The 13,806-nt window shown below is 33.6% G+C and overlaps 1 protein-coding gene across 3 annotated transcripts in view; it reads right to left on the bottom strand.

The window, feature by feature from the left end:
- Positions 1–1,013: 1,013 nt before the first annotated feature.
- Positions 1,014–13,806, bottom strand: part of HDX (highly divergent homeobox) — a 171,075-nt gene continuing 158,282 nt past the window's right edge. For 2 of the 3 annotated variants that reach the window (XM_040467865.1, XM_040467867.1), the window contains exons 9-10: positions 9,945–10,067; positions 4,849–5,348 (exon numbers count right to left, since the gene is read on the bottom strand). In XM_040467865.1, coding sequence (XP_040323799.1) covers positions 5,223–5,348; positions 9,945–10,067 — 249 coding nt within the window. In that variant the 3' untranslated portion in view covers positions 4,849–5,222. Of the gene's footprint in view, positions 2,095–4,848; positions 5,349–9,944; positions 10,068–13,806 lie in introns of those variants that run through there. The other variant, XM_040467866.1, reaches the window with a different exon arrangement.

The raw sequence follows: 13,806 nt of genomic DNA, 5'->3' as shown, positions 1-13,806 counted from the left end.
TAATTTTGATGAATATATGTAATATGCAGAAGAAATGACTGGAATGAAATATACTATGATTTTAATAATAATTATTATTGGAATTTTGGGACTGCATATGGTTCCATTTTCGTTTATGCTATCTACATTTTCTAGAAAGCCTAAAGTGAACATATGTTACTTTTATAATATAATATACACAAGAAATGTAAAAAACTAGTCTCAAAGATTGTGAATAGCATTATTCAATCTTATGGGCATACTCATCCATTGACCATTGACTTGTCTCTTAAACAAATTTTTAATAATTCCCATTCATTTTTATAAAATCAAAGGTTTTCTTTCACTACCTAAACTCAAAGTTTTTGCAGCTCTCAGAAAGACTTGGGTCATTTGAAATTCATGTTTCTATGTAATTTTTCTCCTTGCAACATTCGTGATAATTTGTCAACTGGGAAAGAAAGCTACTGTTGTGCTATTTGAAACATACCCCCTGCTTTCTCCCATTAGTTAGGTAACATAAAGAGTTTTAATTGGTGTAAGACGTTGACAAAAAAAGGTGTGGGCATATTTCACCCAAATTAGACGCATGCCCTACTGGTGTCAAGAGAGACAGAGTTAGGCACAATACTGCCACATTAAAAAAAATGCTATAAAATTAGCATTCTTTGTTTATACTGTGGTAATTTACTTATTGTTTTTACAATTTAAATATCCTATCATGGACAAACCTGTTGTCTGTTACAAAATACTCACTCTATTACATTGATAGTGGAGTAATTCTTTTTTAAGTAAACTCAATTAAAGATGACATACTTGCCAGCTTGGAAGACAACAAAATTTCTACGTGAGCATTCCATGTTCTCCCTTCTCTGACCCACAATACCTTATCATTCTCTGTATTCTGGGGGCCTTTTTTTTTTTTTTTACAAGAACATTATTTTGGGGAGGAAAAAAATTATCTTTAAAAAGGGAACAATGCTTAAAACACAAAGACTTGGAAAAGTAAACATTAAAAGAAAGAAATAGATGTCTATTAGTTAGAAATCATTTATTGCCTCTATAAAACTTTAAATAAAAACCCTACAAAAGATCACATTACAGTGATGTGGTTTCAAGGTGGTAGTATATTTCAGAGGTAGTATCAGTAAAATGGGATGCAAGATCGCTTAAAGGAACTACTTAACAAGTTAATACAAAATAAAATTCCAATGCAGAGCAATATATACTAAGTATAAACTTTAATGGAAAAATCATATTTATTTTCAAGAAAATATTTTATTATCTTTTTCCTCTTAGCAAATCTGCTCTTAAATAATGGTTTGGTTTTGGCAATGGCATGCTGACTGCAGTCTCACAAATTAGTAGGCTTCTCCCTCATATTATCGCAGAGCATAGCTTGATATTATGAGTATGATAGTGTTGTCTGCCAAGGATAATGCCAATTTCAAAGATAAACCCATGTACTCATCTTTTAAATATTATAGTACTGATAGCTCCCTTAAAAGGCTAATAAGTCAGAATTTGGCATTTTTAGGACCTGAATGAAAATCTAGTATATATTTTTTAAATAGATAATATTCCTGGTACACCATCACTACAATGTGAAGGGAACATTTTCAGAATTTCTCTTAAAAATGACCATAAGTTATCAGGCTAAGATGAGGAAACTATTCCTAAGAAATGAGTGGAATTTCCCCTCTTCCCCCAAAACAGAAGGCAACAAAGTCTAACTTAGAGCCTAAAATTCTTTTAAATTCACTACTTATGTTTTCTCCTACAAACTTAAAGATGGTGGACTATGAAAGTGCCTTAAAATACATGCTGCTGCCTTTGGAAAAATGGCCTCTTCAACATTTTTGAAGTTTTGGTAGTATACAGAGCACAGGATGTGAGTGGTTTGCAGCATTTTTTTCTCCAACAATGATAAATGTTTTTATTATTATTACAATGGTAGCATAGAAGTCTCAATGTTGATACTTGATCTTACAACAAAACATTCCCATTTTTCATGAAAAGATCAATTTTCTTTTGAGGTTGTCCTTGCATATGCTAATTTTTCCATTCTCCAGCATCACTGCAGTTCTCGTTTTCTTGTGACTAACGTTAGCTTGGCTGAAATGAGGAAGGTACCTTCAAGTTATTTTTTAATACACATTTAAGGTAAGTGCCCTTATATATACTTTGTTGCTTAGAAACTGGTTGGTTATCCTAAGCTGAAAGCAGACATCAAAGTGTAGCTGAAGGAAAAACAAGTTTTTTCACCTTGGTATCCGTCTTTGTGAGAGATACTCCAGATAGTATGGTCTGCTTTAATGTGTCAAAGCCCAAAAGAAAGAAACACTAGCTGTTTTTCTCCCCCCAGTCATGAAAATATCACAAAAGCAGTCAAACTGATATGTTTTCTGCTTTAAGATGTCTCAAAAATTCCATCTATATGTGTTAAAGATATATTTTCTTCATAATACATTTTTAGTACTTGACCTTGGTATCTTTTAAAAAATCTGCAGTGCTTAATTTCATACTGTCAATTATGATTTTTTCTAGATACAGCTATTTCTTTTGGTTCCTGCTACAGAACAACTATATTTTGTTTTTAAAATGTTTAATTTTTTAAATGTTCATATATTTTTGAGAGAGCACAAACAGGGGAGGGGCAGAAAGAGAGAGGGACAGAGGATCTGAAGCAGGCTCTGCACTGACAGCAGTGAGCCCAATGTGGGGCTTGAACTCACAAACTGAGATCATGACCTGAGCACAAGTCAGATGCTCAACCGATTGAGCTACCAAGCTACCCATAAAATGTTTAATTTTATGAGAGTAAAATAAATAATTATGGTGCTGAAACACAAACCCCAAAACAAAAGGATTCTTAAGTGTACTGCTTCTATTTTAATGGAATTTTAAATAGGGACAAAGGAATCATTTATGTTTGTTCTCAAAATTGTAGATAAGATGTTTTTCTAGGAATTACACCTAACAGAACCTTTAAATCTATTAAAATTTCTACTTAAATAATTTTTATTAATATTCCTGAAAAAGTGAAAAGACATAATTCGTTTTGAAGTTTGTAGCTTGCCGAGTAGAAATCCAATGTCCCTATAGCAAAAGTTCAATAAGATTTTTTTTTATTTGGTGACTAACCGCTGGGTGTGACAAATGCAAACCATAAAGTTGAAAGATGTAGGAGAGAATGAGCTATCCTTACTTAGTGACAAGAAACAAATAAAAAAGAGTTTAAACTGAAGCAGAAGAAATTAGAGTTTAAAGATAAACTCAATGACGAGGAAGGAGCTCCTAGGAGAGACTTGAAAGCCTGGAATTTGTTCATTTTACCTTAAGAATGTTGTATATAGTAGGGACTCTTTATATCATGGAGGAATTGATGTAACTGCTAAATTTAATCCTAATGTCTGAGGTTCTTTTCAGCACTCTTTTTTGAATGGAATTTTACTTGTCAGCCAGAAGTACTAAGCATTATTTACAAAGAACCATATGGCTTCCAGCTAAAATATTTCTAACAAAAGAACCATAGCAGTAACATGGCAACAATAATAAATTACTGACAAAATGGAGGATTATCAATGAACCTTACCTATTTGTGTATGTGGGGATGGAGCATTTCAAGGTCAAAGACAGTCATGACTTCTTTTCTGTATTCATAAATTAGTATTTGTGAATTCCAAGATCAAAATTTGTTTTACTTACAAATTACAAAAATATATGACACAGAAACGTGATGACCAAAGCAGCCATGTAGCTACCTCATTAATCTTTTAGAAATAGACAGTAATTTAACCATGCAACACAAATCCACACAGCCAACTCACAAATACATGATGCTGTGTGGCTCAGGGAGAAACTGGTATTTTCCTTTCTATGTGTCTTGGTAATGCCTTCTGGTACCCCAGAAGGAATGGTCTGCAAAGAATCATCTACAGTGTGTAGCAATCTGGTACAACTGTGTAGCATGTCCATTTAAGAGTGTATTCATAGAATGGTATCCAGAAGGGACACATGGATGACCAAGTCAGTTAAGCGTCCAACTGTTGATTTTGGTTCAGGTCATGATCTCAACAGTTGTGAAATCAAGTCCCTTGTCTGGGCTTTGTGGCGGGCCTGGAGCCTGCTTAGGATTCTCTCTCTCTCTGTCTGCCACTCACTCCTTTCAAAAGAATAGTATCCAGGAAATTAGAACTGTGATTCACAACCATAGTGTGTATAACTTTTTTGGATATTATCCTTGGCTGATGGCTCTGTAGAAGCTTCACATGAGAATGAGGTAAATTTTGTGGCAAAGCTGAGTGACCAGATTAAAAAAGAAATCTCAGTGCCTTACCTTAACTTCCTGTTTCATAAAATGTAACTGAAAAAATATTATAAAGATAGTGATAAATGTGTAATATTTGTGCAACATTTCAACTAACTCAGTTACACAAATTTATTAGTGGAATGTGAATCTTATCAATACTTGCCATTTGCAACAATGAAGAATTCCCATTAAGACTAATTTTTTACAACATTTTGTTTCTGTACACTTAATAATTTATTCGACTTCATGTTGGTGAATTACTTTTCCATAGTGCTTTCCCCCTTCTCCCCAAATGTTTTGGTTAGGAAATGGAGGAATGCCATAAATTTACAATTATATACCAGTAATCACTTCAATTTTCAATCATTAACTGAAGTCAAATTCTCATAGGAGTTGGAAAATAAATCCCAGGACTCATCCAGGTAAAATCATTTTTAAAGTTTTTTTTTTTTTTTCAAATTTTAGTCCACTTTCCTGAGTAAAAGTGTATGTGGATATAGGAAAAGGTGAGAGAAGAAAGATGTAATGGCTACAAAACAAAACTAACCAAGCGTTAGTAACTTGATAAACAATGTTGAAATACCTTTATTTTTGTGTCTCTGGTCAAAACTATTACTAAAACTAAGATTCTTCTAAAAACCAAACAGATATTTCAGAAATTAGGCATTATGCATTTCATAGCTAAATTCCTAAAATTTAAATACAATTTTCACCAGAGTTTTACCAATTTGGAAAAAAATTCTCAAACACTGCTTTTAAATTTCACATACATTTTTTACACTGTAGCCATTATATCTTGTCCATTCTTCACAGGGCATGTCAGTTTCAACAATATGTTTTTCCAACTGAAGAATTTTGAGGCAACAGAATGCAGTTATCTTGAAATGCACACCCCTTAGCCAAAATGCTGTGTCATATATGCCCCCTCAAATTACAAACTGTCTGAGGCATTTTTCTCTGATAAAGAAGACACACTGAATGAGGTATCATCAGGCTCCGGCGAGGCATGGTTGAAATCCATCTCTTCTAATTCAGGAGGTAAATCTGACAGCAGTGCCTGAGTCAGAAAAATCAATTTTTAAAAATTAGTATGAGGACAAGTTTCCCTCCCCCCTCCCCAATTTTATGTTAATAGTTTTGGTTCTCTCTTGTTGATTTACCTTCATGAACTTAAAGAATGGAGCATTTCTCTTCAGGACCTTATACAATAGTTTATGTAAAAGAAAAACTTCATACAATATATTAAGAAAGTAACAAAATGCTAGATCCTGAGAATGTAAATTATGTAGAGTGAAACCCTAGGCAAAAGGGAAATCAGGAGGGAAATGAGCAACTATTCTGAACCAAATTCTCTGAAATATTTGAGATAAGTGATTTTCATACTAGTTTTTTTTTTAAATATGAAATGTATTGTCAAATTGGTTTCCATACAACACCCAGTGCTCATCCCAACAGGTGCCCTCCTCAATGCCCATCACCCACCCTCCCCTCCCTCCAACCCCCCATCAACCCTCAGTTTATTCTCAGTTTTTAAGAGTCTCTTATGGTTTGCTTCCCTCCCTCTCTAACTTTTTTTCCCTTCCCTTCCCCCATGGTCTTCTGTTAAGTTTCTCAGGATCCACATGAGAGTTAAAACATATGGTATCTGTCTTTCTCTGTATGGCTTATTTCACTTAGCATAACACTCTCCAGTTCCATCCACATTGCTACAAAAGGCCATATTTCATTCTTTATCATTGCCAAGTAGTATACTAGTCTTAAATTCCCACTGATCAGTGCTAAAGGGCTTTAAAATTATATTCCTTATTAAAATATTCCTGCCCAATTATGTTGTCCTTTAGAGAAAAACTCATTTCACAAGAGTATTTTGTACTTCAGTGGGAGAAAGAACTTATCAATTAGGAGTAAAGCTCAGTTATTCTACTTACTTTTTTACATTTATTTTGAGAGAGAGACAGAGAGAATGAGCAGAGGAGGGGCAGAGAGAAAGGAAAAGAGAGAATCCCAAGCAGACTCTGTAGTTTCAGTGTGGAGCCTGGCTCGAACTCATGAACCATGAGATCATGATCTGAGCCAAAACCAAGAGTTGGGTGCTTAACTCACTGATCCACCAAGGCACCCCTCAGTTATTTTACTTTAGACTAAACATTAACAACTTGAAAATTCCAAGTATTTTTTCTTTCTTTTCTTAGGCTATGCCCATAGATGGCCAAGCATTCACTAGGGCACAGCTGAGCAATTCACAGCTGTGAAATTATGTATCTAAAGGTCTGCTCATTTCTCTATAAGTAATTAGGATAAGCCAAGAGCCATGAACTAAGCTTTGTCATGGTATAATTGTTTCATCTGGAGTTACAGAACATGCATCCATACTAGAGAAATAAATGATTAATAAAAATTTATGTGGTTGATAGTGCTAATGCCCACCTGATCATAAAAAAACTGTGAACTAAATGATTGATTTGAAGCTCCCAATACTAAAAATAATGTAGCATATATGGGCAATTTGAGATAGAATTACTTGTAGTGTGGGATTTGGATGCAGTAGTAAACAAAGACCAGGGAAATGGGAACATATGCAAATTTGCGACTACTGAATTAAGGAATAGAAAGATAGGGAATGTTGGAGAAGTTATTAAATCCACTGTTGAAATAAGACATATTCTATTCTCTTTATTAAAATAAGTGACATCTATACATTTTGTCTCATAGCAGAGAGACAAGATTAAAAACTTCCTCCTTTTTGTCAATCTGCATGAGAAAAGACCAACTCCTATCTGATAGAAAAGTTATTTATTTTATACTATTAAATAGCTCATGAACTTCTTGCTGAAATTTGGAGTATTTACAAAGCAGTCGTCTAATGGTACTATACACTTTCTAAGGTATTAGATTTTAGTAAAAGGACACAGAGACATTGTCTTCTAGAATAGATATTTATCACTATCCCAGTCAAGGTGAAACAAGGCCTTTGCTAACATTAGCTGATCATAGTTTATTAGAAATGCATCACTGGATTTAATTCACTTTGCAACTGTGAAGAAGCCATGTTAAAAAGGGCAAAGTGCTCAAACTAACATTCATTGAACATGTGCTTAGAATATTAAAAAGTTAAGTGAATGAGCAGACTTAATGACATTCTAAATTCTGGTGGGGAGACCTTCAAATCAAAAGAGATTTTTTTTTTTAGTGATTGCATTCATGTAGCTGACTGAGTATACATAAAGCAGCATAAGACACTTCTAAAGCATGAAGTCCACTTCAAAATTCTTTTTAATATCTTATTGGATTGCAACATTGGCACACTGAACAAATCTATGGATTATGACAATTGCTAGACTTGCCTTTTTTATAGATCCTAAAGTAAATACAATTAAGTTTTTTTACTCTAGGTCCTTCATCTGTCTGTCCTCAGAATCTGACCTAGTGTCACTATTCCCAAAAGATTAAGTTAATTCCCAAATATAGTATCTGTTTTTATAACACGTATTCTAAGCCCTAAGGGTATGAATGCCAATTTTCATAACATTAATAATGCATATTTTCCTTGCATAGTGGAGAAATTGGAAGTTCAAGGGAAGAAATTGACCTGGTTGGGATCACACAGTTAATCATCATGGGAAGAAAGACTAACTCATGTAGTATAGTGCTGGCAACATTATTTTTAATTAAAAATGGCTATTAATTAACAAACCATTTGGGTAATCTAGTATTTCAATCAGACAGTGTCATATATTTTTAGAACCCAGTTCCAGTGGGGAAACGTATTCTATGGACCACTTATCTCAGCTTACCAAAACCAAAACTAATGAAAAAAAAAACAGATTTTAAAAAATGAGAAACCAATGACACAATGGCTTTCTTCTGTTAAGTAGAATATACATTAATTTCTTCCATAAGTAAACCTCTAAGTATCTCAAAACATAAAGATTAGTAACTTAAAAGATCACCATAATAACTTTCATAAACTACTATTGGTGTTTTCTATATTATGAGATTGATTATACCTGATCTCAACTATACAAATTTGTAGTTTCTATTTGGGTGCTGATTATATATGATATAACTTCCAGTACAGGTTTTGTGTGACTTTCTCCCTTTTGATGGCCAATGTTTTGTCATAGTTTTTTTCATTAGTCTTTTATCAGAGGAAAAGTACAAGAGAAGGAGAAAAGTAAAATACACAATATTTACTTTTCTTATTCGTGAGTATTCTTGGGGAAAGAACCAAGACAAGGATGAGGTTATAATTAGAAAACAAAATGCATTCTGTGCACCATTCCGAGATATCAAGACACCTAGAAGCTAGTTAGCTGGCCTTGTAACTCTGAATTCAAAACCATGCCATAACTTTTGGGACGAGGACCACACTCCAAATTATTTCTCTGATTGAACCTATTTTTTTACAGTTATTTAAAATTTACAGTACCCTTGGGACCATGATTAAGATGGCCACCTTATTCATTTAAAATCCATAGTTTATATTCCTAAAAAACAAACACACTTTTAATATGCCATAGAATATGATAACTCACATAAAACAATATAAAACAATAACATGCTTAAATAAAGATGGTAAAGGTAACCGAAGACTGCTGTCTTGGAATGTCTGTGTGTGTGAGGCATGGGGAGAGCAAAATGTACATATTGGCTTGAATTTCATGAATAAATTCTTCTCTTTAAAAAGAAAAACAGTGGGATGTTAAGACTCTATTATTTTTCCCTGGAGATATCTGAGATGAACTACACATGTCAGTCTTGCTTGTATATAAGGGATGAATTTGTACACTACTATTGAGATTACTTACTAAATAAAAGCCTACAAGACTGCTTCCAAATCAATGGTTACTTGTGTGACACACTATTCACTGAATGTCTCTGACAAGAAATCAACACCATAGCATACAACTTAGAAGCAAATTTGGTATCATTTAGTATTGAATAGAACATTTAATAACATTCCATAATTTTTAGCAACCTTAATACATTTTATACAAATATACCATGAAAAATAATGGGACAGAAAGTGCAATTTAGGATGAATTTATAAATAAAAATCCATAGTGACAAACAAAAGACATTACATTTCACCTTTGGGGTAAAGGAATCAAACATTCTAGTTAAACTGGGAAAACTAAATGATGCATTGTGGTCACAAAGAATTTCACAAAGTAATTTCATATTTTTTAGTGATAAGCAACGTATCATGAAATAAAAGATATTCAAACATTTGTGAAATCTAGTGAGGTCTGGAGGGTAACTGAAATCCAGAAGAGAGGCAAATACCCTACCTCTTTTATTCAAGAAAGTTTCCAAAATATGTGCCTCTCCAGTTAGGGTAGCCTGGTCTCTACAAACACTCTGAGAGTTTCTTTAAAACATATTTTTAAAAATTATTTCCCCCTACTTAAATCTAGCCTTAAATTAACAATTATTTTGATTTCTTACTAAAGTATCACACACATATCTGAATATCTATACTTAAAAATATTGTGCTAAATAATAAAAAAGATTATAAAGTAACAAATCCTTTCTTGATGCCAAGCAGAAATGAAGTAGAAAAATAAAAAAATATATATATTAAGAACTCAAGTGTGACATGTCATTTTTCAACATGATACGTTACAGCTTACTATTCTCTTCTGGCACCTACCTTCTGTTGTTCCTTATCATCAGCTTTCATAGCTAGTATCAAGCTTCTAACAAATGTCTGAAGTTTAAAGTATTTTTGCTTTTGAATCTCTAGCTCATTTTCAATGAATCTGACTTCTTCATTCTGAGCGAGAAAACATCAGATAATATCATTACCTTATGAAAACCTAGGATTATATATGTTTGATGCACAGTAAAATTCCAAAAAGCAATCAAATTAGAAGGACAGTAAAGAAAATAACATTTTAGTATAAAGAATATAAAGCACAGAAGGAAATTATCATGTTACTCAAAGACTAACTTTTAAACAAATCAACAAAAGAAAACAATTTGCAAGGTCAAAAATACAATAAAAAATTCCAGTAGAAGAAATCTTAAGAAACAATTTCCTTTTGGAAAGAATACTCCTGTATTAAACCTAATTAGCATTTTTGTTAGGATTAAGAACAGGCAAAGTCCAATTACCCCAACTAAAGAGCAATAACAGATGCAGTAATACTGAATGTGCCATTCACAAAGCCAAATATTGAGAACTGAAAAGACTATTTTGTACCAAGGGGGGAATAAAATTATTACAGTCTTAAGTAGTTTGTTGAGCTCCCTGACTTTATATAGGAGTCTGTTATTCAGATAATATCTCCAATGTACCACTGTGTACCACTGATTTGACACACAGTCCCTCTTTACTATTTTGTTAGTTTCCTAAGAAAAGAACAATAGACTAGGATTTGAGAGGATTTTAGTGCCAGTTCTACTGATCACTGTGTAAACTTGAGCAGACCAATTAAACTCTCTGTGATTCTATTTGCTCATCAGTGCAATGTATATAATACTAGTAATCTTTGGCAATTCTAGGTTTGAGGGTTGTAAAGCTCAAATAAACTAATGGTCACAAAAGTGTTCTGAATAGATTTGTAATTAAAACTACAATAATCAAGAAGTTATGTTATTGCCAAAAAGGTGGACATATCTATCAAGAGAAAACAGTGTAGAAAAATACACACACACACACACACACACACACACACATATTTTCTTAAAAGGTGCTAAGGTAATTCAATGAACAAAGAAAGTTCAATCTTCCAACAAATACAACAAATAGTGTTTGAACAATTGTAAATCCATATAAAAAAAGATTATCAATTCTTACCGCACATCATATACAAAATTTAACAAGAAATGCACAAACCCTAAAACTATAAAACTAGAGAAAAACAGGAGAAAATTTTTGTGTCCTTGGTGTAGGCTGTTTCTCAACGGCACAAAAAGTCCTCATCAAAATTAAAGCAAACAAACAAAAACTCTTTGCTCTTCATTTTTTAAAAATGTTTATTCATTTTTGAGAGAGAGAGAAAGAGAGCAAGCATGGAAGGGGCAGAGAGAGGGAGACACAGAGTCTGAAGCAGGCTGTCAGCACAGAGCCCTACATGGGGCTCGAACACACGGACCGCAAAATCATGAACCAAGCCAAAGTTTGACGCTTACCAACTGAGCCACCCGGGTGCTTCACCTTTGCTCTTCAAAAGACATTGTTAAGAAAATTAAAATGTGAGCTACATATTGGGAATCACAATTTACATATTGTAAATCACACACCTGATAAAAGACTTGTATTCAGAATACATCAAGAATGCTTACAATACAATTATAGGACCATCAACAGAATAAACAGCGGGAAAGATATTTGAACACACACCTCATCAAAATGTGAATGACCACTAAACATGAAAAATGCTTGATATAATTTGTCATTAAGGGAATCAAATTAAAACTGCAATGCATACTACAATATCTAAAGTTAACCACCTCACACTGGTCAGAGTGGCTAAAACGAACAAATCAGGAAACTGCGGATGCTGGTGAGGATGTGGAGAAACGGGAACCCTCTTGCACTCTTGGGGGTAATGCAAACTGGTGCAGCCGCTTTGGAAAACAGTGTGGAGGTTCCTCAAAAAATAAAAAATAGAGCTACCCTATGACCCAGCAATAGCACTACTAGGAATTTACCCAAGCGATACAGGAGTGCTGATGTATAGGGGCACATGTACCCCAATGTTTACAGCAGCGCTTTCAACAACAAATTATGGAAAGAGCCTAAATGTCAATCAACTGATGGATAGATAAAGAAGATGTGGTTTATATATTCAATGGAATACTACTTGGCAATGAGAAAGAATGAAATTATTCCATTTGCAGCAACGTGGATGGGACTGGAAGGTATTATGCTGAGTGAAATAAGTCAGTCAGATAAGGACAGATATCATATATTTTCACTCATATGTGGATCTTCAGAAACAAGAGAAGACCATGGGGGAAAGGAAGGGGGGAAAATAGATACAAACAGAGAGGGAGGGAGGAAAACCACAAGAGACTATTAAATACAGAGAACAAACTAAGGATGGATGGGGGAGCAGGGGAGAGGGAAAATGCGTGATGGGCATTGAGGAGGGCACTTGTTGGGATGAGCACTGGGTGTTGTATGTAAGCCGATTTGACAATAAATTATATTCTTAAAAAATAAAGTTAAAAAGACTGACAATAGCTAGTGCTCATGAGAATGTGGAACAATATGTCTCATACATTGTTGGTGGGTTTATAAAACAATACAGACATTTTGGAAAATGTTTTGAGAGTTTCTTATAAAATTACACATTATCTTTCTTGCTTACCGTCTGATGTAGCAATTTACTTTTAAGTATTAACCCAAGGTAAATGAATACATGTGTCCACAAGAAGATGAATAGTCATAGCGGCTTTATTCATAATAGCCCAAAACTAATAACAACACAAGTGTTCATCAGCAGATAAATAAACATATTGTGGTTGTGGTTACACAACTGCGTCCACTTGTCAAAACTCATCTAACTGTGTAAAGAGGTGAACTTTATTGTATAGAAATTATATATCAAAAACTTTATTAAAAGTATTAGCTATTCCTCTTGCCAAAAAAAAAAAAAATAAGCTATGAGTGTTTTCTGTAGCTGGAGAACTGGTGTCAAAGAGCACAGCAGGACCATTAACAGTATATGTTCAAAAAGCTGCATAAAAGACATTAAAATTAGTTAGTTCTATGGTCATTCTTTTGTTTTAATTGAGAAGATACAGTTATATTAATCGCATTCAAAACTATGAGCTGCATCAATTATTTTATCAGCAGAGTTTAGAATTTACTGTACCTAATAAAACTACCTCCCTTTCAGACAATTTAATATCAAATGCATCATCTGCAAATGATTATTGAATCTAAAGTCCTTATTCAAAGGCACCCTACAGCAATCTGAGGTACAAGTAAGCATTCTAATAAAATTCAATAGGCATCTTCTATATTATATTTGACTAATTCTAAACTTATTTTTTTTTAGTATTTATTCAAGATCAGTAGTATTACTAAAGTGCTGACCAAGAAGTCTTCATATATAGGAAATGTAGTGTCTCCTTTGTTTTTTAAATTATTTTTAATTTACCTTTAAATTTAAATTTACTTATTTAAATTCAGTTAGTTACCACACAGTATAGTATTGGTTTCAGGAGTAGAACCCAGTGATTCATCACTTACGTATAAACCACAGTGCTCATTCCAAGTGCCCTCGTTAATGCCCATCACTCATTTAACCCAATCCCCCACTCACCTCCACTCTAACAACCCCCAGTTTGTTCTCTGTATTTAAAAGTCTCTTATGGTTTCCATCCCTCTCTGCTTTTATCTTATTTTTCCTTCCATTCCACTATCTTCATCTGTTGTATTCCTTAAATTCCACATATGAGTGAAATCATAATTGTCTTTCTCTGCCTGACCTATTTCGCTTAGCATAATACATTCTAGTTCCATTCGAGTTGTTGCAAATGGCAAGATTTCATTCTTT

This window comes from Herpailurus yagouaroundi, unplaced genomic scaffold (genome assembly GCF_014898765.1).
Source record: "Herpailurus yagouaroundi ecotype Mexico unplaced genomic scaffold, PumYag 67623, whole genome shotgun sequence".
Classification (NCBI taxonomy): domain Eukaryota; kingdom Metazoa; phylum Chordata; class Mammalia; order Carnivora; family Felidae; genus Herpailurus; species Herpailurus yagouaroundi.
This window is presented reverse-complemented; position numbering and strand designations above follow the sequence as displayed.